Source organism: Amphichorda felina (assembly GCF_050947745.1).
Source record: "Amphichorda felina strain 45539 chromosome Unknown scaffold_1, whole genome shotgun sequence".
Classification (NCBI taxonomy): Eukaryota; Fungi; Ascomycota; class Sordariomycetes; order Hypocreales; family Bionectriaceae; genus Amphichorda; species Amphichorda felina.
This window is the reverse complement of record NW_028145049.1, coordinates 3,100,951-3,126,120: the sequence shown is the minus strand read 5'-3', so window position 1 is coordinate 3,126,120 and position 25,170 is coordinate 3,100,951. Positions and strand designations below refer to the sequence as shown.

Here is a 25,170-nt window from a genome sequence, read left to right as displayed (position 1 = left end):
GTCGCTTCCCCGCGGAGGTTGGAGACAAGATAGGAGGCTGACGGTGGTGAGGTGAAAAGACGCGCAGTTGACGACCAGGCCTTGCAGGCTTACCAGGCCATCAGGCAGTCCAACCACCACCCCTTCCAAGGTCCGCTGCTCTGGAAGGCGTCGAGACGCATCCGGATGCATCAACGTGGGGCCGGTGGGTGGTGGCGTCATGGCGCGGTGGACCAGTACAGTGGAGGTGGTAGCCTGTAATACTAGGTATTGGTGGTGGGCTGTCAGGGCTGGTAGTGGACTGGTAGTGGCGGGTGAACTGGACGCCCATGTCATCCATGCCATCACTGGATTGCCTTGCAGGTTTCAGGTTGAGACTGCTGGATTGCTGGTCAGTGGTGAAGTGTTGACTCGTGAGCGCACATTGTGACCTCAGAGAGCTGAGGCTAAGAGGCTCAGGTGCTCAGGTGCTCAGGCTCTCTGAGCTACCAACAGGCTCAAAACCAGGAGCCAGCCGCGCGGCTCCTTCCGTCCTTAAGCTTTTAAAAACACCGCTAGACAGAGGTAAAAATTAACAGCAGGTTAACTTTCCGTCTCTCTTTCCCAAGTTTGCGCTTTCCGACCCTATCACCTCCATCGCTCCTACCTGTGGGACCCGCCCACCAATCTCCATCCGGCGTACCAAGTACATGCCGTTCACGATGGCTCCTGCCATCCACGAGATGTCATCTCGCCCACCTCCCTCCCCTCGTCACAGTCGTGCCAATGCGAGTCTCCTCTCCTCGTCGCAAACTAAGTGGCATCCATCGCCCCTCCACCAGGCCGTATCTGGGCCTAATAAAACCGTCTACGAAAGCCGAACACAGCACCATGCCCGCCGTGCGCCGAGACCGGAGTTGGGAGGCAAGCTCCCAGAAAGCACCAAGAAACGAGAGTCAAGACAACGTATCTATCTACAGCTGACAAGTCTAAAATGATTACGCTATTACAGAATAACGACTAATGCCACCCGACCTACTACCCGTATGAACCTCGCCGTGCTCACACACACTCACTCCCTCTTGATGGCCCCCCACGGAACACCGGAGCTTGCCAGCATCAGGACTCGCTCAGCCCTGTTGGCCCTGGATCTGGAACAGGTCTGTGATCTCATCTAGGGAAAGCCCCTCCTCAAGGCACAGCTGCAACTGAATCCGGCACCTCTGCGGGTCGAGAAACCCGCACCCCACCCCGCCGCTGCTGTCGTCCACATACCCGGCCATAGTCCTGCTACTCGTCATAACAGCCACGCCGCTCCGCTCCGCAACTGCATCCACATGCTCCCGCGCCAGAGTAGGCCACCAACCGGCGCCCACCCCGGCCAGCACCACCCCCCGCGCCCCGAAGTCGACCGCCGACTTGAAGAGCCGCGGCTCCAGGCCCTGGTGCCCATAGAGAATGTCCACCTTGGGAAGCCCCGTCTCCGTCGAGCTGTTGCTAATGTCGAAATGTCGATGGCCCAGTGGCCGTGACGGGGGGTGGAAGAAGACGGGCTGCGTGTTGTCAAAGACCCCCAGGTAGCCCTGCTCGACCGCCCGGAACGAGTCGACCCGGTTGGCGTTGGTCTTGGACATGAACCGTGCCGCCCCGATCCGGTCGTTCATGACCGTCATAACCCCGCGGTTCCGGCCGCTCTCGCTGACCGCGAGGGCCACGGCCGAGAGCAAGTTCAGGGGCCCATCCGCGCTGATGGCCGTGGCCGGTCTCATCGACCCTACCGTGACGATGGGCTTCTCCGACTTGACCGTCAGATCCAGGAAGAAGGCAGTCTCCTCGAGCGTATCGGTCCCGTGGGTCACCACAACTCCCTGCGCGTACGGGTTGTCCAGATCGCGTTGGATTTCCTGGGCCATGTGCACGAGCACGTTGGAGTCGATGTCGTGGCTCCCGATATTGGCGATCTGGACACCCCTGATGTTGGCCATGGCGCAGAGTTCCGGGACCGCGTAGATCAAGGCCTCCACCCCCAGCGACCCGATCTGGTACTTTGACATGTCCTTGCCGCTGATGGCCGAGCCGGCAATGGTGCCTCCAGTGGCGAAAATGGTGACATTGGGCAGCTTAGGGTCGAAGCAGTTGAAGGCGGAGATGCCGTGCGGCCCCAGCCGCTGTTGCTCTGTGAGGCGCACGGCAATAAACCACGCATAGAGGGCGACGAGGGTGGCCGATCCCATCATCATGATGAGCTGCGACCAAGGGCGCATGCCTCGACGCTGTATGCCTCGACGTAGCGATTCCCCTGCCTTTGAATGGGCCGATCCTCAACTCAGCCGTGAGAATATTTCTTTCTCGTGTTGAGTGGCGATGCAGGTCTGATGGGGTGCTGTACAGCGACATCGGACGGAATGGGTCTCGGGAGCCCGCGTGTTTGAGCGTGTCTTGTGAATGTACGGAGTACGCCGTCTCTGTACACCGAGGTCCTCGACACCCAAACGTGAGGGTCAACACGATATCATGGCACGCCCAAGGACGTACATGGAGCCACCGAGTCGCGGCCTTTCTTGCTTCCCAACCTTTGGGCACATACAATGGAAACCGCTAGGCCACTACAGACTACACAAGGTGCAAAGCAAGCCCAATTTCATTTTATTTTCTGCCAAGGGGACTGACTGCCCGACCGCTCGGCTCCCATTACTTTTTCATCTCAATCCGGACGGGCCCGTGGATGTCAGGTTTTTTCCCATCCCGGTTGCCCCGATGGGCCGCCTCGTGGTCCATCAACGGCCAGCAGAGCGCCCTCCCCCGGGTACCTGACCGGTCTGCCGGTCCTGCAGGGCGACCTTGCGGGCCACGGAACACACCCTGACTGGCCGTGGGAGCTTATGCCGTCTGTGATAGAGGACAGAGTTTTTTTTTTTTTTTTTTCCCTCCAAGCTCGGTCAAGATTGGAGGATGCCTGCCTGAATTCAATTTAAGGCAGTGGAAAAGCCGTTGGATGTGTTTTGACGTAGGCCCCTGTTTCGGGAGCCACTATGACACCATCATCCTTCTACAGGCTACAGGGATGATGCGCAGGCTTGGCAGCCTCACTTTTAGAAAAAAGAACCACCAAGTGGTCCATCATAGACAGTGTGTCAAACTTTAAATATTATCACTGGGATATGGGGGGTACTATTAGAGGTTTGCAAGACCTAACAAACTGTGGCAACGTCAGCTCAACGGGTGTGTGGAGCAGGGGTTATCAGTTGCGGTCTGGCGCTTGCTTTGGCAAAAGGCAGCCACGAGGCCAAACTCATTCGCGAATAGCACGAGGCAAAGAAAGCAGGATGCAATGCAAAAGCAAAAAACTCCTGTTGCCTGGCCTCTATGAAAGACTCAATCTGAGTGGCCCCATGCCAAATAACCCCAGAAGCGCCCAAAGATAACCCGGCTGCCCACGTCGTATAGCAATCTAGAAAATGCCAAACCTTGTGCCTGCCTCAAAAAAATCATGCCCTGCAGATCGCCCCCCAGTAGGCAATCGCAATAACAAGAAGACAACTTGAGACATTCAATGCGAGTTCGAGAAAAAGGCGTCAGGAACTATAAGATATAGCTCTCTGATCGTACCTTGATTGGGTGTATCCTCTCTGTTGGTTAACATTTCTGCTTGCTGGTGCCCTACACCTGCACGCGCGGAATGTTGTCCATGCTGGCCCCGTCTGTGAGCCACTCCTTCTTGATGAGCTGGTCACGGAGGCCATAGAGGATTTTGTACGCCGTCTTGACGGTACCGTCGCTGACGCCTGCTTGTTGAGCAATGGGCTGAGAGGGACGGGGTTCGCCGACGAGATGGCAGACGAGGTAGATGCAGGCCGCCGCCACGGACAAAGGTGACCGACCTCCTATGCGGACATCCTTTTGGCCCTCGATGGCGATGGCGCGGGCGAGGTTGGTGATCCTCTGCTGGTTCTTGAATCCCAGCTGCGAGACGTAGCGACCGCAGAGATCAGCCGCGCTCGTGGTTGTGTTCTCGTAGCTGGTGACTGTGTCCAAGCCGCCGACGGTTTCCTTATCCTCTTCGTCTCGGATCTTTTGCAGGAACGACTGCAGCTGCTTGAAGACTCTGCCAACCTCCTTCTTGCCCACGTTGGTGAGATTGAAGATCTCGCGGAACGTGCGGGGCACGTTGTTCTGCCGGCAGGCGACAAAGATGCAGCCGGCAATGATGACTTCCTGGGGTTTTCCCCTCAGGAACTTGTGCTTGTCGACAAGCTTGAAGATGTGCTTGGCCGCGTTGGAGACATTCTGGCCCATATTAATAGCCTCGCAGAGAGAGACAATCTCCTTGTAGCCCTGCATAAGGTTCTTCTGGCCCTTGTCGTTGCTTGCATTGTTCTGGGTGCGAGACAGGGCCTTGTGTGCCTTGGTCTCGGAGAAGGCCACCGTGGTAGAAAGCTGCTCGTTGTCATCGAAGATGTCCCGAGGTCCGCCGACACGGCTGGGATCATCGCCGTTCTGGTCATCGTTGGCAAAGGTTCGCCACTCGGATCGGTTGTCAATGATGCGCGAGCCAACCACAACTCCACAGCTCTGGCACACCATGTCTCCGCTAGAGAACTCCTCGATCAGGTTGGGCGGAATCTCTTTGCAGTCCGGGCAGCACAGGATGTTGCTCAGATCTTCCTTGAAGTCCCCCCCTTTGGGGTCGCCATTGGCGGGCGGGAACATTTTAGGCTGGTACGGCCTGGGCGTGTAGATGTTGTTGACCTCGTCAAAGACTTTACGTGCTCTCCTGGCCTCCTTCTTCTTCCGTCGGAGCTGCGTTCGCTTCTTCGCAATCGTCTGCCGAGGCGGTGAAGATGCCTGCTGGGGTGATTCACTGTTCCAGAGGCGCTCGTTGGCAACTAGAACAAAAAGTGGTGAATGCACCTTGGCGGTCTGACAGTGCCCAGGCGAGAAGATGCGAGCCGGGGCGTCCCGTGGACGTCCCTAGGGTCTGAGGCGCTGGGGCGACAAAAGTCAAGACGCCGGCAAGCAGGCTTTGGCGGCGATGACGCTATGCGCTCAGCACACAAAGTGACAGCGCTGTGCCCAGGTTGAGCAGCGGAACGGGCCGGCGTGTAGGATCCTAGGGAGAGAAAATGAAGGAATCGGGTTGCTCTTGATGAGCGACCGCGATGAGGACGCTGATGGCGATGAAAATCACCTTAGGTGTCGAGGGAGCGGATTGATGAGTTTATAGGATGACCTAGGAAAGAGGCGGAGAAGAACTCTGCCAACCGACTTGTCCGGGGACCAGTGAAGGCGTCTGAGGCTGCGAAGAGCGTCAGAACAGCGAAAAGTCGGCTAGAAGTGGTCGCATCGGTCGCGAGCGAGTGGCAGGCGTCGTGAAACAGCGTAGGAGCGAAGGTCGACCAACTTCTGGCGGCGAGAGAACGTAATGAGGGTATGTTGACAGAGAGAATTGAAATCCGGGGGAGCAGAAGGGAGGCAACAGCTAAATGCAGGCGGGTGGAGGGCTGAACCAGTCTGACTGTCTGACCAGGCGAACCTTGTTTCACACCTCAAGGTGGATGAGTCATCCCCCAAATGTGGCTTAGATAATTGGGAACGAAGCACACAGTGTGGCTTGTTGGGCACAGTGGCCCCACCAAATTATGAGTCGGCGCCCCGACTCACAGGCACACAAGCACCGTCCCGTAGATCGGAGAACATTCCACCATATTTAAGGTACTTACTTACTCATAATTCTGCGTCTCATGCACCCGTATGCTGTGTGCCACGAGGTGAATCCCATTATCAGGATACCCAAATCCTAGGCATTTCTGGGCATTTTCTACAGTCCAGTCCAATGGCGTCTCAACCAGCCGGGCAGGAGGCCCTCCCGCCCGTGGACATCAAGCCCCTCCTGTCCAAACTCTGGCCGGTCCACGCCACCGTCACCGCAGATGAGATTGCCGATGCCATCTCGCACTTCTTCACCAACCAGGTCACCGAGGCCCAGACGGCCTCGCTCCTGATGGCCCTGCACTTCACCAAGCTGGACTTCTCAGCCGAGGTCCTCGCGCGATGCGCCGCCGCCATGCAGAAGGCCTGCGCCCAGATCCCCGTCGAGGACATCCGCAAGGTCATTGCGAAGCGCGGGAGGAAGGAGGGGCAATACCGCGGAGGCCTGGTACGTTGCCCGACATAGGCTTATATTCTGATTCGGAATTCACTCGATGGGGGGGGATCTCCTGCTAACACTTGCTCCAAGTGCGACATTGTCGGCACGGGGGGTGACTCGCACAACACCTTCAACATCAGCACAACGTCGTCCATCATCGCCTCGTCGCTGCTGCTCGTGTCCAAGCACGGCAACAGGGCCAGCACCTCCAAGTCGGGCAGCGCCGACCTGGTCAACCACATGCAGCCGCGCGCGCCCGTCATCACGGCCGTCAGCCCGTCCACGCTGGCCGAGGTCTACTCGGCCACCAACTACAGCTTCCTGTTCGCGCCCGTCTTCCACACGGGCATGCGCTACGTCGCGCCCGTCCGCAGGCAGCTGCCCTGGAGGACCATCTTCAACAACCTGGGCCCGCTGTCGAACCCGGTCGAGGAGGTGCTGGAGGCGCGCGTCATCGGCGTCGCGAGGCGCGACCTGGGCCCGGCCTTCGCCGAGGCCCTGCGCATAGCCGGGTGCCGCAAGGCGCTCATCATCTGCGGCGAGGAGGAGCTGGACGAGGTCAGCTGCGCGGGGCGCACGCTGTGCTGGATGCTCAAGGAGAGGGCGCCCGGGGGCGAGGTGGAGGTGGAGCACTTCCTGGTGCAGCCGAGCGACTTCGGGGTCAGCAGCCACCCGCTGGACCAGGTGTCGGGCGGCAAGGAGCCGGCCGAGAACGCGGACCTGCTGTGCCGCATCCTGCACAACGAGCTGGCCGACGACGACCCGCTGCTCGAGTTCATCCTCATCAACGTGGCGGCGCTGTTCGTGGCCTCGGGCATCTGCGAGGCGGACACGAGCAACATGGGCGAGGGGGACGACGGGCAGGTGGTGAAGGAGCGTGGTCCCGGCGGGCAGCGATGGAAGGAGGGCGTGCGGAGAGCCAGATGGGCTCTCAAGAGCGGCGAGGCGTGGAGGCAGTGGGTAAATTTTGTCGATGTCACAAACAAGCTGCACGAATCGGGTTAAGAGGATAGAGGGACGAAGGTTAGGTATCATATGATGGGTTCTACTGTATATACTAGTCTAACTAACAAAGCCCCGATGCCTATATACTTGGTCCCCCCTGATGACGCCAAACAAAGAATTAATTTCTCCCCCGTTTCAACTATTACTATGTGATTCTCTTTCCGGCCTCTCAGTGTCGGCCAGCGGGACACTGGTATACTCCCCCGGGACCGATTCACAGGTGTCTCGCCGGGGCGGCACTACCGGCGGGGAGTAGGCGGCGGCCCGCTGAGGCGGTGTTCTGAGCGGCTCAAACGAGACACCGCGCTGAGGCGGTGTGCGGTGCCATGAGGCGCGAGGCTGGTGAAGGGAGGGCGGCGGTGAGGCCATCACTGGGGCGACGGGCGGTGGTGAGGCGAGGCCCGATCGGACAGAGAGAGGGCTCGGCGATGATATGCGAGGCCCATAGGATTCCGAGACGCGGTGCTCGGGGGAGCTCTTGAGGATGGGGTGGTTCTCGAGGGAGACGGAGGGGTGGGACTGGAGGCCGGCCTCGAACTCCTTCCAGTCGTAGCGGAGGCTGCCCGGCCTCGACGAGGAGGTGGCGGCGTCGTGATCCAAATCATCATCGTCGTCCTCCCTCTGGCTGAGGCGCCTGCTGTCCAGCGTAGTAGAGGTGCGGCTGGCCAGAGATTTCCGGATCATGATGATGCGCTGCAGCTCCTCCTCGTCGGAAATACCTCGCTGTGACATCCTCATGTTGGGGGTCTTGGCGGATTCCACACTGGGGACCGTGTCGTACTGCTGGCGGCGCCGCCTGTAGAACTTGGCAACGAGGAAGAGGATGGTGGCGACGAGGGCGGCGGCGACGAGGGTGATGAGGATGATGAGGGCGACCTGGACGCCTTTGTCGGAGGTGCCCAGGGCGCCTTGGGGTGCCATTTGCGGTGTTGAAGAAGGCGCAGAATACTCGCAATTCGACCCTGGACAGCACGAGACTGGGGAGAAGATGAAGAGATGGCGAGGGTTTAAAAGAGTAAGGCCTACGCAAGGGCGGGAGGCACGGATACGTAGTAATACCTACAAGTGGTAATAGCAGGCACCTACGTTAGGGATGATCGGCTGTTGCCAGGGTGGTGGGTGTCTGCTAGACATCATGGACCCTCTCCGGGTGCTAAATTTGGGCAGTAGTACTCCGTATACGAAAGTAGTACGAAGTACGAACCACGACGGACGGAGCACGAAGACGGTTTTCGAATACGCAAATGGGAATCATGTCTGCATAGTGCATATGCACGGGTATGCGGGGGGCGGGAAGGGAAGAATGAAGCACAGCCCAATGGTGACGAGGACCAGCCACACCAACAAAGAACCATCAATAACAACAAAGGGAGGGAGATGGAAATCGGGATGCCAAGGGGCGGGCGCAGCGAGGCGGAGCGGGCATCATCAGTGGACTCATCAGTGGACTCATCAGTGGACTCATCAGTGGACTCATCAGTGGACTCATCAGTGGACTCATCAGTGATCAGCGTCCAAGCCAGGCGGAGACGGTGTGGGCGATGCTCACTGTCTTTTGTACTCGTATGCTCGTGTCCACCGTCCACAGCCCACACAGTCCACTGTTCACAGGCCACTGGCTACTAGTTACTAGTTAGCCACTGCTCAGTGTTCACTGTCCAGCTCCAGTTCGGCAGACTGGAGGAACCTCCGAAGCAGCTGCATGGGTGGTGGCCGGCGAAATGCACAAAGTCCGAAGCCATCCAGTCCGACCAACACTGCCATGGCCTCATAAGCATCGCACTGCAGGGCGCTAATACCCCATAACGCAGATGCCAGTTATTGCATCCGTGCTACTCCGCAAATAGTGCATCAGGCCTGGGCACGATGGAGGTCTGCGCTGCAACCCCAGCGACCTACTTACATGCCAGCCAGCATTAGAACTGTTGGCTGCAGTGCAGTACTCGTACAGTGTGATCTGGTACAGATAACTATAAGCAGAATATGGACCACTGTGTGGCAGCGCCCATGATAGCGCGCGGGGCACAGCCAACCTGGAATGCCCCAGGATCCCACCTAGCAGGCTAGCAGCAGGGCATCTAGATGAATGCTTTAGACCGCCAAAAGAGGCCACCGCGATGTTGGCGAGACGATGAGGGCATGAGGCTGCAACTGGGCCGGCAATCAAAGTCAAGATCCACCACCTCCACCACCTCCACAACCTCCATCCATCACCACTTTATTTACCACAATACCTACCTAGTCCTTTGAGCCGAGCGGCCGAACCCCCGAGACGCCCCGACGTCGCTGCCACTCTCGCTCGGCCTCGCCATCTCCGGCCCGGGCCCGGTCTGGGGTCTTCGTCTTGGTATTCGTCTTTAAGGTCGTCTCGGTCGTCCGTCCCTGAACCCTCAGCCTCATCCATCACGATACCCAAGCAGCAATCATGTTTCGCCCCCGGAGTCTGCTGGCCTCGGCCTGGGCCAAAGCCAGCAAGGCGCCCGCACACAATGGCCACTACTACCGCCACTTCCACGCCTCCTCCAGCCTCGCCTCGACCGCCTCCAAGGCCGGCACCCTGCCGCTCGAGGGCTACCGCGTCCTCGATATGACGCGTGTCTTGGCTGGCGTGAGTTCCCTATTAAGCCGCATCGTCCGAGCTCTCATACTGATCCTCCCAAGCCGTACTGCACGCAGATCCTCGGTGATCTGGGGTGAGATCCCATCCCCATTACCCCCCACAACCCACCCCAAACCACACGCTGACCGCCCTTCCCAGCGCCGAGGTCATCAAGGTCGAGCATCCCGTGCGCGGCGACGACACCAGGGCCTGGGGTCCTCCGTACGCTCAGTACACTCCCGAGTCCGGCCATGAAGGCCCCGGCGAGGCTGCCTACTTCCTGGGCGTATGTCTCACTCATTCTGCCTCCCGAGGCCACCGGATTATCCCCCCCTGACAACCCCTAGGTGAACCGCAACAAAAAGTCCCTCGGCCTGTCCTTCCAGCACAAGGAGGGCGTCGACATTCTCCACAAGCTCGTCGCCAAGTGCGACATCCTCGTCGAGAACTACCTGCCCGGCTCCCTCAAGAAGTATGGCATGGACTACGAGTCCCTGCGCGCCATCAACCCGGCCCTCATCTACGCCTCCATCACCGGCTACGGCCAGACCGGCCCCTACTCCAATCGCGCCGGCTACGACGTCATGGTCGAGGCCGAGTTCGGCCTCATGCACATCACCGGCGCCCGCGATGGGCCCCCCGTCAAGGTCGGCGTCGCCGTCACCGACCTCACCACGGGCCTCTACACGAGCAACAGCGTCATGGCCGCCCTGTTGGCCAGGGCCAAGACGGGGCGGGGCCAGCACATTGACGTCTCCCTCAGCGACTGCCAGACAGCGACCCTCGCCAACATTGCCAGCAGCTGCCTGATCAGCGGGAAGAAGGACTCGGGCCGGTGGGGCACGGCGCATCGTGAGTAGCCTTCCCTCCTGGGGGCAGCATGCATGCATGCACACGGGCGGTGTATAGATTACCTTACTGACACTTTTACAGCCTCCATTGTTCCCTACAGGTCATTCAAGACCAAGGACGGCGACATCCTCTTTGGCGGCGGCAACGACCGCCTGTTTGGGATCCTCTGCGACGGCCTGGGCCAGCGGCAGTGGAAGGACGACCCCAAGTTCAAGACCAACGCCGACCGCGTGGCCAACCGCGACGAGATCGAGGCGGACATCGAGGCCGTGACGCAGGAGAAGACGACGCAGGAGTGGCTGCAGGTCTTCGAGGGCAGCGGCCTGCCGTACGCAGCCGTCAACGACGTCCAAGCCACGCTCAACCACGAGCACACCAAGGCGCGCAACATGGTCGTCGAGGTCGACCACGGCGCCTGCGGGCCCATCAAGATGGTCAACACTCCCGTCAAGTACTCGGACAGCCAGCCCGGCGTCCGCACCGCCCCGCCCACGCTGGGCCAGCACACCGTCGAGGTCCTGAGCGACCTGGGCTACGGCGAGTCCGAGGTGGCGGCCCTGCGGGACCAGGGAGTGGTCAGGTGAACTTGATAGCGTGAGATGAAAGAAAAAAGGAAATGGGGGAAAAAAAATAAGAAATTATATTACACTATCCCTACAAGACTGAAAGATTGTAGTCGCTGTTTCATGCAATTGTGATGATGGAGCTGTGGAACGAGGCAGAGCATTCGTGGGTCAGTCACGTCAAGCGCGCTGGTGATCACGTGCCGTCGGCCTGTAACTCACGTATGCACGTGCTCTCGCTCTCATCCCAACCACGACTCAGATTCACTTCAGCATGGCTTGAGAATCGACATCTCATCACGACCGATTCACTCTGCCTCCAAACAAAAAAAGCAGACGACTTCTCGCTTTCATTTTTATTTTATTTTCCTCATCACCCTAACTTCCCTCCAGTACGAGAACTTCGCTCCCAACCAACCGTCTCATGACGCTCCCATAGTGAGACGACGAGATGGCGGCACCCATGGACATAGACGGGCCACCCTCAGCGCCAGGTGGCACAGTTGGAGACATGCGCAACAGACACGATTCTCAACCACCACCACACCCAACCCCCAGAACCGAACCCATCCTCGAATCCGCAAAATCATGGAACGCGTCCATCTCACAGCCGCCCTACATCCCCCAGTTCTCCGCCGCCACGTCCCTCATCCTGAGCCGCATCAGGGGAGGCGGAGGAGGCTCCCACAGCTTCAGCTCCGCCCTCACAGACGCCTCCGCGACGGTGCCCCGCCCGGACCAGCATGCCTTCGAGGACGCCCGGTCTAGGCTCGTCCAGGGCATGAGCACCACGCTGGAGATGCCCCCCGCCAAGGAGGCCCGGCCTCCTCCCGCTGCACGCGCCGTCGTCGCCGAGGACGAGGGGGAGCCCGCGGCCGAGTCTCTCAACATGGGCATCAAGCGCAAGCGGGATGATGGGGGGGAGCAGGGGGACGTCGTGGACTTTACACAGAATACGATGGTCATGCCGGCACTGCCCCCGAGGCTTATCCCCACACAGCAGCAAACCCATCCGCAGTCAAGTTCAGGGTCGGCGGGCGGGGTCGGCGTAAAGACGGAGGGTTCATCCTCATCATCACCATATCTTCCAGCGCGCCTGGTCGATTCGGCCCGGCTGCAGAAGATTGAAAGGATCCGCCAGAAACGTCTCGCCGCCCTGCCCGAGGGCATCGCCCCCGCTAAGCCGGACCAGGTTGGCTTTGCGCCGGGGGGCGCAACAGATCACGCAGTAAGTGCGAACCTATAACAAAGAGAAGCAACCAGATGTAGCTGACAGGGAGAAACCCAGAGACGCGAGTATTTCTACAACATGAAGAAGACAGACGTCCTCAACGTCCTATCGTTCTGCGACCAGCTAAAACCCCAGCTCCTCGTCGACATTATGGTCTCCGTCTCGAAACGCCACCCCGACCTGCCCATGTTCGACTCGCCCGACTGGGACGCAAGCATCCCCCAGCCCCGGATATCCAAGCCCCACCACAAACGGGCTCCCATCCCCGGCCGGTCGCGCCACGGCCCCAGCCTGCTCAACTCCAAGGCCAAGCAGAAGATCAAGGGCAACGTGCCCCGCGCGGCGGCTGTCAAGAAGCAGCCCCTCAAGCGGTCGCGCCTCGCCGAGGAGCTCGTCGTCGAGGAGGAGCAGCCCGAGGCCGAGGTCGAGATGGTCGAGGAGGACGCCCCGCCGCCCACCTGGCCCAGGGCCGGCGAGGGCCTGTACGCCAAGCTGGTGGCGGAGACGGAGGATGGCGCGTTCCTCGCGGACAACAATGACGAGGAGGCCTTTAGTCACTTCATGGTGGACAGCATGGGAAGACAGATCGTCGACCCTGTATAGTGTCGACAACGCATCGATCCCCAACGCTCTTTTTTATTAGATACCCGCCAGCAAGGATCCCGCAACTCGACATGTATCATAGTCAATAATTGTATCTCTAGCAATATATCAAAACCGCGAGGATTTCATCCTGCTGCGTGTTCTCAACAAGTCTAAATCCTAATGCAAACAGTCTTCCATGCATAGAGTGCTCCGTACAATAAAATACCCCGACTTCGGCTCAGACTTGCCTTTACGTCGTCATCGTCATTGCTCTGGGCACCCACGCAGAGGAAGGGTTAGCCGGCTAGGCCAACGCACAGTCACTCTGTCGGTGGCGCCTCCGAATGCAAGGACTCGGTAGTATCTGTTGATCATCACAGCCGGGGGCGATTATATGTGCTGGGCCGCTGCCAGAGCACTTGCTCTAACTGCCTCGGGGTGCCCTTCCCCTTCAGGGAGATATCGAGGTCGTCCCTTTGACTCTGCCGCTTTCCATCTTGGCCGTGCGGGCTCCAAACTGAATCTAGATTCGTTCGTCAATTTACATTGAGGATGAGGATGGACGGACGATGTACTCACAGCTCTTTTCTTCTCCCCAGCGACCGACAACAACCCCAGTGTCCGCGCTAGCAGACGCAGCACGCGCTTCTCAGGATCAAGATGGCTCAGCGTCTCAGGGCTGCCAAAGTCGCACTTTTCCCACGCTGGAAGCTCCATGGCCCACTTGACGAGCCTCTCGTCGAGAAATGGAAACCTCACCTCGCGCCCCCAGTGCGCCATGACCCGGTCGTCTCTCCCCAGATTCCGCTTCCCCAGACGGCTCACGTCGAGCTTCAGCTCATCGACCAGTCCAGCATATCCACCACGGGAGAAGGCAGCACCGTGCCTGGAGTACCCGCCAAAGAGCTCATCGGCGCCGAGACCGGACAGTAGCACCCGGGCAGTGGTTTGGTATGGCTGAGGGTCTGAGTCCGCGGCCACTAGGGCCGACCCTTGTCCCCTTGCAGCAAAATAGAGGGCATTTGCGATAGAAAGGTCCATTTCGGTGTTGTGCGGATGAATCAGCCGAACGACTTCCCCCCTGTGGGCAGTGGTGTCCGTGTAGGGAACATTTACCTAGGCTTAGATTAGCCGTCTGGAAATTTTGAAAGAAATGAGGAATGAGGCAAAGCACATACAGTCACGAAGCGCCAGGCCCTCCTGGGACAGGTCTCCAAGAGTTCCACAAAGGCCTTCCGGCCAGTGATCCTATCGGGACAGAGCTCGTATAACTGTTCCTTGGAGTGACCGGGGTGTTGGGAGGCAATCCTGGGGTTTTCAAATGCAACATTGATCAGGTCTATTGGCTGGCCGGATGGCACAATTTCGCTTGCCACACGAGCAAGAACAGTACAGTCGAGGCCACCGGAGAACAGAACAGCCATTCTCGCGTCAGAATCCCCGGCACCCGGCGGCAGTGGAATATCCAACACCCGCGCCTCCAAGGACTCGATCAAATGTTGATGGAGCTGCTGCACAGAAGCTGAGTCCTGGGACAGGTGAAATGGTGCTGTGGGAAGCGTAGTGTTGAAAACTCCGATGCTCGAAACCTAAGGAGGTAAGTGGCAGACTATGGGTGTGCGTACTGGGCGTCTTCAAGAACCTACCAGAGAGTCGTCCTCGACCCACGGGTGTCTTGTTGGGGACATTCGAGAGAACGCTGCGTTATCTAACTCCAGCTTGTAGCATCCATCAGCCTCAACCTCAGCCCAGTCATCCGAAAGCGACTCGGGAATGCTGGACAAGGTAAAAGGATCCTTTGCGTTCACCAGGAGTGACCGACGACCCAGCCGATCACGGCCATAATACAAACATTTTGACGGCCTATCAAAATAGATAAATGCAAAGGGGCCCTCGACGGTTCGGAGTGCTTCTAGTACAGGATCATGACTCGATTCTGATCTGCTAAGGCTGGCTTTCAGCAGCAAGTCGAGGACAGCCTCGGTGTCGTTGCCCGCCAACCCTTGTCCTCGAATCCGCCATGCCTCACCATTCCAGCAGAGCACAGATCTAGTCTTGGCGTCAACTAGCGGCTGCTTCGCGACGTGATCGCCCCTCAAGGACAAGACAGTGGAGATAAATGTGAGCGCGAGCGGACAGGGCACATCGTCCAGCTGAGCGCGAACCGTCCCCAGATGATCGGGGCCGCGGTTCCGCAAGCGGCGTTCGAGGTCTTGGTCTAATGACGGCGCATCTGATGGCGAGATGGTTGCGTGGATGCCGCACATTTTGCGGCCAAGTGGGCGGGGCGACCTGAGGTGGTGTTGAGGTGAAGACTGAAGCTCCAAGACGCGCTATGAAAAGGAAGCTACCCAAACCCCCACCGTACCAAAAATCGGAGGGAGCCAGCTACGCGCACTGTATCCGTACAGCCTCGCGTTATCACGCCCAACCCTGGAAATTCTTTCTTTCTTTCTAGAGACTACAGCCAGATGTTGTTTTTCGAGAAGGAAGGGGCTCCAAAGCAAAAACTAACACTTGTTGCTGTCAGCGGCAAAATAAATAAGATGATATAGGAAGTGCAAAAAAAGAATTTGTAATTCTCCGGTACTGGGAATCGAACCCAGGGCTTGACGGTACAACTCAAAGGAGATTGAGAGCGTCAAATGTTGGCCACTACACCATACCGGACAGTTGCTTATTGGATGATAGAAGCCACTTAATTACACATTATAGAGCCTTTACAGCAAACTTAGTCCAAGTCGCGAGTCCCAAAGCCATCCATTCCTTTCGTTGAATCATTACTTGGTAAATTATTAGAGATAGTCAGAAGCTACCTAGTCCTATTAGTGCTGGAGATGCCCATACTAGGAGTACCGTGCTTCAAGTAATTCCACTGACCCCTGAGCAGTCGACCAGCTCAACATGGCGCCGGCGCGGTGCAGTGCGCAGACTTTATACTTCTCTTATAGATAGTATTATTTTAACAATTCAATATCCAAAATAGCCTTCCAGACTGCTTACCAACCGATCTGCTCACATTGTACATCAGCGCAGAAGAGAGATCCTCCTCCGCCAAGCCTGTTGACACTCAGCCGTTGCAAGCCTCCCACCTTGTCCTTGGCCCCAAAAACAAAACTCACAGGCAGCCGCTGCTGGACGACATTGCCCGAATGATCCGTGTACAGTTGAAACATGGTTTCATTGATGTGGCGCGTCATCGCCCCGGATGCATCCGCCCTAGAGCATCCTGCAAGCGTGGTCGCCAGGCGGCTACTCCTAGCATCCCCGTCCCGGTCGCAGAAGAGCGCAAACCACGGCAATAGGTGCTCTGAAGCAGAATCAGGGTTGATGGGGATTCCGCAGATGATAGCAAACGAGTACTCTACTCCGTCTCCAGGAGAGTGTGTGAAGGAATCCCACCAGATAGGTTCATCCTCACCGAACCGAATGTTGAATTCCTGGATAAACCCAAGGCCGTATTGATCTATGCCATTGAGTTGATAGAGTCTCTTGATATCATGCAAGAGAGTTGATTTAACTCCCGGGCGAGACCTTTCCACTGCCTTTGCCAGATTGCTTCGATACGCCAAGACCAACCTCCGCTGAGACATCAACTCGATGAACGTAGAGTGAGAGGGAGACAATGTTTTCTTGATATAGATGGTTCCAGATTTGCTTTCCCGTTGGTGATCCAACTCTAAGGAGTCGCCAACCCAAGGAACCCCCGTAGCCACCAGGGTCCAGGGCTTATGTCTGACATAGAAATCACCAAACTTTTTCAGCACGACTCTGATCCGCTTCGGTAGGGGCTGTTGGGAGGTATCAAAACAGTCCAGGTCGACAAAGGTCGTGTCTGGATGTGGGTAGTCTAAGTGGCGGCCCAGATCGACCATCAGACCCTGGCTGGTGACTGTGAACCTTGCTCCTAAGAGGAAGGGGCTGGTGCGAGATACCATCGAAGAGCAACCCACAAACTCGTCAGGAGAGTGAGCAAACATGCCACGGTAGGCAGAGTGTGATTCCTCCTGTTGGCACCATGCAAAGAGACTGATGTCGTGGTGCTGAGTCAAGATCTCCTCCTGGAGGCGCAGGAACGCCTTGCTTCCTTCGCCGTACAGAAGAGGCATGTTGATGTTGAATATTCCGAGCAGGCAGTAGGCCACGTCCTCGACGCGGGTCGACTGGCGTTTGGCGGCCCATGACATTCGTCTGGCGACCGGCATTCCAAACATGTAATCCATCAGCTCGAGGACTTTCTCATCGACACCGGTAATCTCCGCCAGCTCGGGCGTCAGGGAATCCTTTGTTCCTATGACTGTCCAATCCCGATCAAAGAAGACCATTATCGGGGACGCGATTAGCTCCTGGAGAGTCCAGCCCCTGGTAAACCAGCGGCATGTTGCTAGCCTCTCTTTGATGGTTCGTGGAGACTCCTCTCCTCTCTCCTCAAAGTCGAACAGGTACGTGTAGCAGCACTCGGCTTGCTTATACCATTCAAACATGGAGTTGATGGCCTCAGTCAGCTCGGCACTGCTAGACTTGTCGATGCAGCACGAATCCACCCATGCGTAGGGGAGTTGATTTCTCTTCGCTTCTTCACAGACAAATGCGATCTTGACCCAGCCAGCCTTGTTTTGCGCCTGGCTGACATCCCGCAGGTCGTCGAAAAGGACCTCATCAGAACCCCAAGTATGAGATAGGATGGCGTATCGAGGCGGTGGTGTCGCGAAGAACCGCAGTTCCAACGTCTTAACATCGAGAAGCCACATAATGGCAGCTGATCTGTCCCTTAGCTTTAATTGATTTAGAAAAAGACCGTTCTTTAGTATCTCGTATGTTGTATGTTGCTGGAGATCAAGTCAAGTCAGCCTTGCTAGATTAGGCATCTTTGAGAGGGGCTCAGCTGTTGGTGGCCCAGCTGCACCGTGGGTCGATGCACATTGCTACTTGTTGGTAACTAATCCCCTCAAGGACCTCCTGGGAGTTCTTCACGTTCGTTACCTTAGTGGCCAAGGTCTAAACAATTCTTTCACAGTTCAGTTACCACAATGTCAACCCATAACCCAATAATAGATAATAAAACGGCCAAAAGCAAGGCCTGCAAAGGTTCCAATAATGACCCCGTCTAGAAACGAGGCCTATATGCGTGCTTAAAAGTACAGGCAGTATATGATCCCTCAATCGCTTTCTGTTGCTCAAGCTTTCCAGAGACGCCTTGCAAGTTGTGTGTCCGCCACCCATGCTGACAAGACCCAAAGACGCCTCAAGACAATGTTCCGTCTCTTCCTATAGCGCCCCAATTCAATCCCAACGCTTCCTGATTAAATTAAGAAAAACATGCTCGTCGTATATCATCAGCGAATTTATGTGCCTAGGCCCCAAGCGCTGTCCACGTGGCTGTGGCCACTGTATAGCTGCTCGGCCATATCGCGTAACAGAAAAAGGAAACAGGAAGGAAAAAAAGAAGATAAGTACAAGTGTTCGCTCCCGGAAGATCACGGGGGCAAGGCATCGCACGCTGAGGATTTTGCCAAAGGTGATGGGAGCGACAAGCGCCACGACCGCTCATCCTGACTAACGACTACCGCTCCATGCCAAACCCGGAGGCTGGCATATTCAAGAATTGGGATCCCTGTTGCTGTTCGCCTGGAGATTGGTTTCTGGAGATAACGCTATCCGGCCAGGTATACTCCGGATTTCCACCAGTGATTCCAAAAGAGGAACCGGCCATTGGCGAGACGAAGCAAGATGTCGGAGGCTGGCCGACGCCTGTGTTGGGGTTGGCAATGTGATGCGGATACCCTGACGATATGTTGGAGGCATTGAAATCTCCAGTAAAATTGTTCATGGAGGTGGTGGCATAGCCGTCTCCGGCCATGGGCATATCATAGACCGAGCGGATGCTGAAGTAGTTCTGCATGCCTCCCGGGGTTGTTGGCGGTGTTCGCAGCGTAGGATCCCGGATTGGCAGATCTGAGGAAGATATTGCGGTGGTTGAACCCAGACTGCTCACATTGGTGTTGGTCGGCTGGTTGGCGAGGATTGGTGTATCCGGTGTCGGTGGCGCCTTGCTTCCTTTGGGAGCCGCCGATACAGGAGATCGGCTCTTCTGAAATGGGCTCCGCGGCATCCCCATGGGTTTAGAGACCCGCAGAGTGCCAGTGGCGGAGGCCACACGGCGCATCGTGTCCGGCCGCTTTCCCATCTCCACGGCCGTCCTGGGAGCTGCGCCCGAGTAGCTTCGGGAGCCGTCGATAGATAAGGGAGGGGGCCGACGGTTGCGACGGGATGCAATGTCAATATTTGGAGGGGAACTCAGCCCACTGTCATCGCCTGATGGTTGACTAGGTGGAAACCCCATGAGATCCTCGCCTGCATAGCTATACAGCGAGTTGATTGATCCTGCCATTGAGTGCCGAATTTGTTGACCGTAGTAATCCGGATCCTCACCATTGGTTGACAGAGCAAACTCGGGCTCATTTGCGTCTGGTGTTCCGTTGGAAGGTGACGTACAATCCCCTTCATGTGATAAAGCGTCAAATCGTTCCTCGGAACTGGGTAGCCCAAAGATGCCGCTTGGGAGTTCAGGGCTAAGTTTCTCGTCCTTCACATCGTTACTTTCGTCGGAAAGATGAGGCGTCCCACTGCCCTGTTCAGGGACTTGAGAAGCGTCCCGTTTCTCGGAAGCTAGTTGAGGTGCGTCCTGTGCGGCGGGAAATGGAGCACTGGAGGCCACCAGCTCATTGCTGCGGTCAGAAAGCTTTGAATCCGCGGTTCCATCTTCATTCTTGACATTCTCCAACTTTTGCCTCGCCTCATATTCTCGGATGTTCTTTTCCTTCTTCTCCCTCGCCCTCCTATTTTGAAACCAATTCTACCGATAGTTAGTTGGCGGGGGGTCCAGAAAGTCACAGCTTGGGGGTTTGGGGGGACAAACATTGATGCGGGCATTGTCGACTCTCATAGACTCGGCAAGAGCCTTCTTGGTGCTACTATTCGGTTTGTGATTTTTCTGGAACTCGGCCTCGAGGATTTCGACTTCTTCCTTGGAAAGACGGGGCTTGGATTCTGTTGTCCGAGACATTTGATGGTGGTGGACAAGATGATGGTGTTGAGTCTGATAGGCCTCCATGGAATCGGCAAGGTATGTAGAATAGTTGGGATACTGTTGGTACGCCGGATAGGAATCGTTGACTTCGGCATATGACCAGGGGGCCCAAGGGGGTTGAGAGTATGAGCCCATGTTGTCGAAAGGTCGTATCGTGTATTCCTTAACGAATGTGAAGATCGGCGGCGACGAAAGGGCTCAAAGGAGAGGAGCTTCGGGCCGCAAACCAGTAGGGTCCGTGGACCAGAAAAAGAACGTAGGGATCGCGAAACGAACGACTGGAGTATGCCAGATGCGGCGAACCAAAAGAATGTGTAAATCAAGGTGTAAAAGAGGGAGAACAACGCGAGTAGAATCCGAGAGCCGGGGGGATATGTTCTAATTCTTAAAAGCGTCCGGGTCCCACAGTCGGGTTTCCCAAGGGGGGAGGGTGAGCGCTGGGAGATCGTGTAACAGCGTGGAGAACTGAGCAGGTTGTCGGGAGCGTGAGACAGGGCTCGCTCAAGCTCTAGTCTCTCGGGATGACGTTGAAAAAGGGGGAAGCTGTCTTCTATGGTTGAGCTAGGGGAGGGGAAGGGGAGGGAGCACAAGGGCATGACCTGATGGGTGGGCTGGGCGTGAGAGGGTAGAAGAAGGAAAGACACGAAGGAGGAGAGCACGCTGCACTGGCACAGTCCAGACGATACCTACCTAATCCCGGAGCCCTGTCTACCCCGGCATTGTGATGTCGACGGGTGACCCGCCCACTTGGGCCATGCCTGTGGGAGGCTCGACGTGTGTTCTGCAGAATGCCCGTGTCTGGGCAGCACCTGGGTCAGAGCAAGAGAGCGTCCAGTACGGTTAGAGCCTAGGTATCACAGCAACATCCCCGCTGGCGTTCGCCGCCGGCGGCATGGGAGATTAAGGTTGGCATGGTGCTCTGAGGGCTCGGCGGCTGCCACAAGGCGTAGTCCCTGACGGGGCTTAGAAGCTGGATCCCAGGTCCAAGACCCCGAGACGGAGCGCGGCATCGCAGCCGAGCCTGGCCCAGCCCAGTCCAGCCCAGCAGGGGCCTGCAGAGTAACAAACTGCAGATGGCGGAGACGGCGCAGACAGCGCAGAGTCAGGGCAACAGGCCTTCTAGGCTAGCCACAGTCATGCCAGACGCAGAGGCGACTCTACCAATGGGCCAATCCGACGGGGACAATCGAGAGTGGAGGGTCCTCGCTTGGCATCGCACAGGCGGGCAGGCGCTGCAACGCCAACAAGGGTTGCGCTGTTGGCTGGGCCTAGGCTTTTTTCTCACGGTGGCGCCAGCTCACAACGGCACTCCCTGGCAGGTGCCCCTCGTGTGGATGAATGGACCCCTTCCAATCACCCCCTTTGGCAAGCGGCTGGAGGGCCACCACTGGCCAGCGTTCGGAGCGAGAGTTGGAGAACAAGAGGGGTGGGGCGCGGAAAGGCCAAGGTCCAAGAGCCAAAGGCCAAGAGCCCAGGCCAAAGCGCGGCTGCGTACCACAGCACAGCGCCAGGGTCTTGGTGGTTTGTGAAACCGCGGACGCCGAGGGGCTTGGGGGGTTTCTGGGCCTGGATTGCCTAGGTCCAACCCCCCGGCCACCCTCACTACGCTTTCGGCCGCCTGAGCATGTTCTTGGTCGGCCATGCGGGTTTTTGCAGCAGACCACGAGTGCGCGTTCGCGATCCCAGTGCCAGGTGCCGCGATCGAAAATCTTCGGCGGCCATAAGTAGGCTGCCCACAGCCTTGCCTGTTGCGATCTGGCCGACAACGGGGAGATCTTCGATCCGGCGAGAGCAAGGATAAGAGGGACCACAAGGGTTGGTTGAGCCTCATCAGGGCGCTAGGTACTAGTACACGTTAACCGAGCAGTCGGCTGCCAATGTCGCATCGTCGCCTAGTGTTTCTTCACCAAGTATCCGTAATAACGAGCGATAAAAGAGATGAAGCTACGAATAGGGAGAAGGATACGATCCACGGATGGCGGGATGCTGCCAGTAGGTCCCTGGTAGTATGAGGAGGGGCGTTAGGATCCCCATCTAGAGGTACTCAGCACCTTACCTTGCTGATGCAATTGGCCTACGGCTCCCGGTCAGAATGAGACAACCTATGGAAGGGAAGCTGAATTGCCGATGCTCCTCCCACACGACCCAGCAGTGTGCCAAAGAGGGAAGGGACGTTGAACGCGGCTGCACGACAGCCTCCCCGTCTGGGAGCTTTGCGTCAGGTATTATGATTTAATTACATATATATATATCCTCCGCAGACCCTGACCGACACACGGAAATCGTAGGTGGGAAAATACGTAAATCTCCATGAATTGGATCTAGCTACTCGTAATTCGGCGCCATCATACCACTCACCGTAGCTGGGCATTCTTCTCATCTTACATGATCCGACCAAGAGGGTGGGAGAGGGCGGTTGGATGGGACAGAACACCCATCAGGCAAGTGCGTGCAGGCTGCCAGCCTAGAAGGTGGGTCTGTTCGGTGGGCGTTGCCGGACTCCAGTCTCCATCGCCTGATCCCGTGCAAGTCTCCGCGTACGAATATTCATCAGGTAGGTACCGCCCACACAACGTGGACGCCTCGTCCTGCAGATGTGCGTGCAGCACTCACCACAACCACCGCTTTCACGCCCAAAGCACCTGGGCAACCTTGAGCCCAATCCTAACCCGCCCGGCGAGTGTCCAGTTTCATTTGCTAGTACTATCAGTGATCACTATTACTCCATACACAGTCCCCCTCTACAAGGTAGCATTTCTTCTACTTCTTCTGTTCACGACGCTTAATACCCAACAGCTCTGCAACGCACTGCAATTCCTCCCTGTTCACTGATTCAATTGGGCCCTCGTCACATCGCCCTCCCTCTCCCTCTCTCTCACTCTTCCCCTCTCCCTCTCCGTCTCCCTCTCCCTCCCTACCTTCTCCCTTGCCCCTCCCTATCTTTATCCTTCTCCCTCATCTTTCCTCTCCTCTACAAGTAAACCTGGGCCAATCCGAACAACGGCCGTAAAGGTTCGAATTCTTGCGAAGTCAGCTCTCAGGGACTCCGGGTACCGGTAGAAAGAAGGTAACGGAATCTCGGTCTAATACTACTTCGAAGATTTGAGCTAGATTAGCTCTCAAGGCGGTCCACCGGTCCACCCCCACCGTTCCAGGGTTACCACCCCGCACCCCCCCCCCCCCCCCCTTTTCCGATATGAGAAACTCACGCCACACCTGGCTGGTTCGGCCTGGTGTCACTGACGATGCATGTTCTTCTATTTTTACCAGGCGGCGGGCGGGTGACACCGCTCATCCGGCACGTTACTCGACATGCCATTGAAGCAAAGCGCTGGGTTTCCTCGCCGACTGGGTCCAACGATGGATACTATGTAGTATCGACAGTGAACAGTCTCTCCTTTCCGAATCAAGAGACGACTTCTCCAAATTAATACACGCGGTCTGTTGCTCCCGCTTGGCCGAGGCTGCTCAAAACTTCCCCCCCCCGGTCCAGTTCCAGCTGTTGAAGCGATTCGTGACTCTACGAGCGCCACTCGACCTCAGCGCCTAGTCTGTCACACCATTCAGGGAAATCAACGAAATCCGCCTTCATCAGCATTCATATGGAGAGACAAACTGAGGCCGTGGCGCCAAAAGATAAGTTAGCCCGCTGTGCTCCAATAATGGACTTGACTCGCCGGCAAATATTCGCTATCGCCTGGTGTTGCCAAGAGAACAAGTGGTCTGCCACTCTGGCCCGAAATTAACACGGTGCTCGTCCAGCCACCGAAGATCGAGTACGCCAGCAGATGCCAGAAGACATTTACTCTTCCTGCAGGACTACATAATACGTACCTCTGTTTGCGCAGAGAATGGATGGAGAAGTCAAACCCCCATTCGTGACACCCGTGACAGAACCACGCGTTAACCGACCGGCACTCAGCACATACTACGCATCTACCTGAGGTGGGAATGCGGAGTGGACCGGTCCAGGCCCTTAAAAACCGTCTTGGACGGAAGCGCCATTCCGCATCGCCTTCAGGGTCGTCGCAGCTAAACTTCATTTAGTGCTTTTTTGTTGTTGATCATGCCTTATGATAATAAGTGTTGCTCTCATCGATGGACTACATGGGGCGATGTTTGAAATGGATATCTACAGGGGACTAACAACAAAGTTTGTCTGTTGCAGCCATGTGGTGTTAAGCGCAAACCGATCACACGTGGCTGATGGCACTTTGGTGCTCGCATTTTACAGCCTTGTAATCATTGTGCGCATCGAAAATCCCCGAATTGACCACTGGTTTTGCATTCTTCACTGTATCCATTGGAAGGGAGACGTCATTAAGCGCATGGTGGCCGTTGACAGCTAACAAGATCGGGAGATGATCGTCGCAAGCTCTGTCGATCCTCCGGAGATGTACCTACGTACTCCTCCAGGGCTCCATGAAACAGGTACGAGTATACGGTCATCTAGCAACGTTGGTACGTATTCACCAGAGTCTAGCATACAGGTACTTACTAACGCTCCCACGTACGTACTTCGTACATGTAGTAATAACGTGGTTGCACACGCGACGTACCCCAGATTCTCCAGGCACAGGACGGCATTTGACTTGAGCCGTTGTTGGCCACTTGTCCCCTTTCTCTCTCGCCAACGCTGGCACAATCTACACGGATACTAGTAATAGTATGTATAATAGTATACGGTAGGTGCTATGGGTTGTATCCCATCCCAGACTTCGCCCAGGCAGAGTGGATTTTACGACTAAATACTAGTAACTACATAGTAGATAAGTGCCCAAGATTCTCAACTCTCGCCAATACGCGCTTGATGGGAGTCCAGGTGCTCGACACTTGTCGGCGCGTGCCGCTGGGGAAACGGCACTTCGCATCCCTACAATTGTCCACGCGACTCCTTCAGAGCTCACCGGTAGAACAGTGTCTGACAGCCATGGTACCATGGCTGACAACCGCTATTATCCCTTGCCGCTGAACCGCAAGGAGTTGAGGGAAGCCCCGCCAGGGCGGTAGGACGGTAAGACCAGCCACGTTAGTGTCTCGGGTCCCCAAGAGGCTTGGGCCGCTTGGCATCCCGAGTGACGGGTGATCGCCATTGGCCAGCGGGCGAAACCCGACTGCTGCCGGGCACAACGACCCGGG

At 56.9% G+C, this 25,170-nt stretch overlaps 9 protein-coding genes and 1 non-coding gene across 10 annotated transcripts; 3 read left to right on the top strand and 7 right to left on the bottom strand.

Annotated features, from left to right (window-relative positions):
* Window positions 1-1,088: 1,088 nt before the first annotated feature.
* ACO1O0_001002 (Asparaginase/glutaminase) lies at window positions 1,089-2,198 on the bottom strand (the record flags this gene model as incomplete). The annotated part of the gene is made up of 1 exon (XM_083190495.1): window positions 1,089-2,198. The coding sequence occupies one exon, from the start codon at window positions 2,196-2,198 to the stop codon at window positions 1,089-1,091; it is 1,110 nt and encodes a 369-aa protein (XP_083054354.1).
* Window positions 2,199-3,618: 1,420 nt separating this feature from the next.
* On the bottom strand, window positions 3,619-5,655 carry SUA7 (transcription factor SUA7; the record flags this gene model as incomplete). The annotated part of the gene is made up of 3 exons (XM_083190494.1): window positions 3,619-4,844; window positions 5,189-5,254; window positions 5,634-5,655. The coding sequence occupies 3 exons, from the start codon at window positions 5,653-5,655 to the stop codon at window positions 3,619-3,621; spliced, it is 1,314 nt and encodes a 437-aa protein (XP_083054353.1).
* Window positions 5,656-5,791: 136 nt separating this feature from the next.
* On the top strand, window positions 5,792-7,111 carry TRP4 (anthranilate phosphoribosyltransferase; the record flags this gene model as incomplete). Its single annotated transcript, XM_083190493.1, has 2 exons — window positions 5,792-6,115; window positions 6,197-7,111. 2 exons carry the CDS (start codon window positions 5,792-5,794, stop codon window positions 7,109-7,111), a joined length of 1,239 nt encoding a protein of 412 aa, XP_083054352.1.
* A 135-nt stretch (window positions 7,112-7,246) lies between these two features.
* On the bottom strand, window positions 7,247-8,032 carry ACO1O0_000999 (uncharacterized protein; the record flags this gene model as incomplete). The annotated part of the gene is made up of 1 exon (XM_083190492.1): window positions 7,247-8,032. The coding sequence occupies one exon, from the start codon at window positions 8,030-8,032 to the stop codon at window positions 7,247-7,249; it is 786 nt and encodes a 261-aa protein (XP_083054351.1).
* Window positions 8,033-9,536: 1,504 nt separating this feature from the next.
* ACO1O0_000998 (CoA-transferase family III domain-containing protein) lies at window positions 9,537-11,146 on the top strand (the record flags this gene model as incomplete). The annotated part of the gene is made up of 5 exons (XM_083190491.1): window positions 9,537-9,719; window positions 9,773-9,804; window positions 9,870-9,996; window positions 10,058-10,562; window positions 10,644-11,146. The coding sequence occupies 5 exons, from the start codon at window positions 9,537-9,539 to the stop codon at window positions 11,144-11,146; spliced, it is 1,350 nt and encodes a 449-aa protein (XP_083054350.1).
* Window positions 11,147-11,713: 567 nt separating this feature from the next.
* Window positions 11,714-12,959, top strand: ACO1O0_000997 (uncharacterized protein; the record flags this gene model as incomplete). Its single annotated transcript, XM_083190490.1, is given in 3 exon segments — window positions 11,714-11,722; window positions 11,736-12,353; window positions 12,414-12,959. 3 exon segments carry the CDS (start codon window positions 11,714-11,716, stop codon window positions 12,957-12,959), a joined length of 1,173 nt encoding a protein of 390 aa, XP_083054349.1.
* Window positions 12,960-13,392: 433 nt separating this feature from the next.
* ACO1O0_000996 (asparagine synthase-domain-containing protein) lies at window positions 13,393-15,208 on the bottom strand (the record flags this gene model as incomplete). Its single annotated transcript, XM_083190489.1, has 4 exons — window positions 13,393-13,464; window positions 13,521-14,057; window positions 14,120-14,530; window positions 14,588-15,208. 4 exons carry the CDS (start codon window positions 15,206-15,208, stop codon window positions 13,393-13,395), a joined length of 1,641 nt encoding a protein of 546 aa, XP_083054348.1.
* A 314-nt stretch (window positions 15,209-15,522) lies between these two features.
* Window positions 15,523-15,611, bottom strand: ACO1O0_000995. Its single transcript has one exon. It is a non-coding gene; the product is annotated as a tRNA-Glu (tRNA).
* A 1,204-nt stretch (window positions 15,612-16,815) lies between these two features.
* Window positions 16,816-17,864, bottom strand: ACO1O0_000994 (uncharacterized protein; the record flags this gene model as incomplete). The annotated part of the gene is made up of 3 exons (XM_083190488.1): window positions 16,816-16,833; window positions 16,895-17,705; window positions 17,848-17,864. 3 exons carry the CDS (start codon window positions 17,862-17,864, stop codon window positions 16,816-16,818), a joined length of 846 nt encoding a protein of 281 aa, XP_083054347.1.
* Window positions 17,865-18,504: 640 nt separating this feature from the next.
* Window positions 18,505-20,007, bottom strand: ACO1O0_000993 (homeobox domain-containing protein; the record flags this gene model as incomplete). Its single annotated transcript, XM_083190487.1, has 2 exons — window positions 18,505-19,797; window positions 19,861-20,007. 2 exons carry the CDS (start codon window positions 20,005-20,007, stop codon window positions 18,505-18,507), a joined length of 1,440 nt encoding a protein of 479 aa, XP_083054346.1.
* Window positions 20,008-25,170: the final 5,163 nt, after the last annotated feature.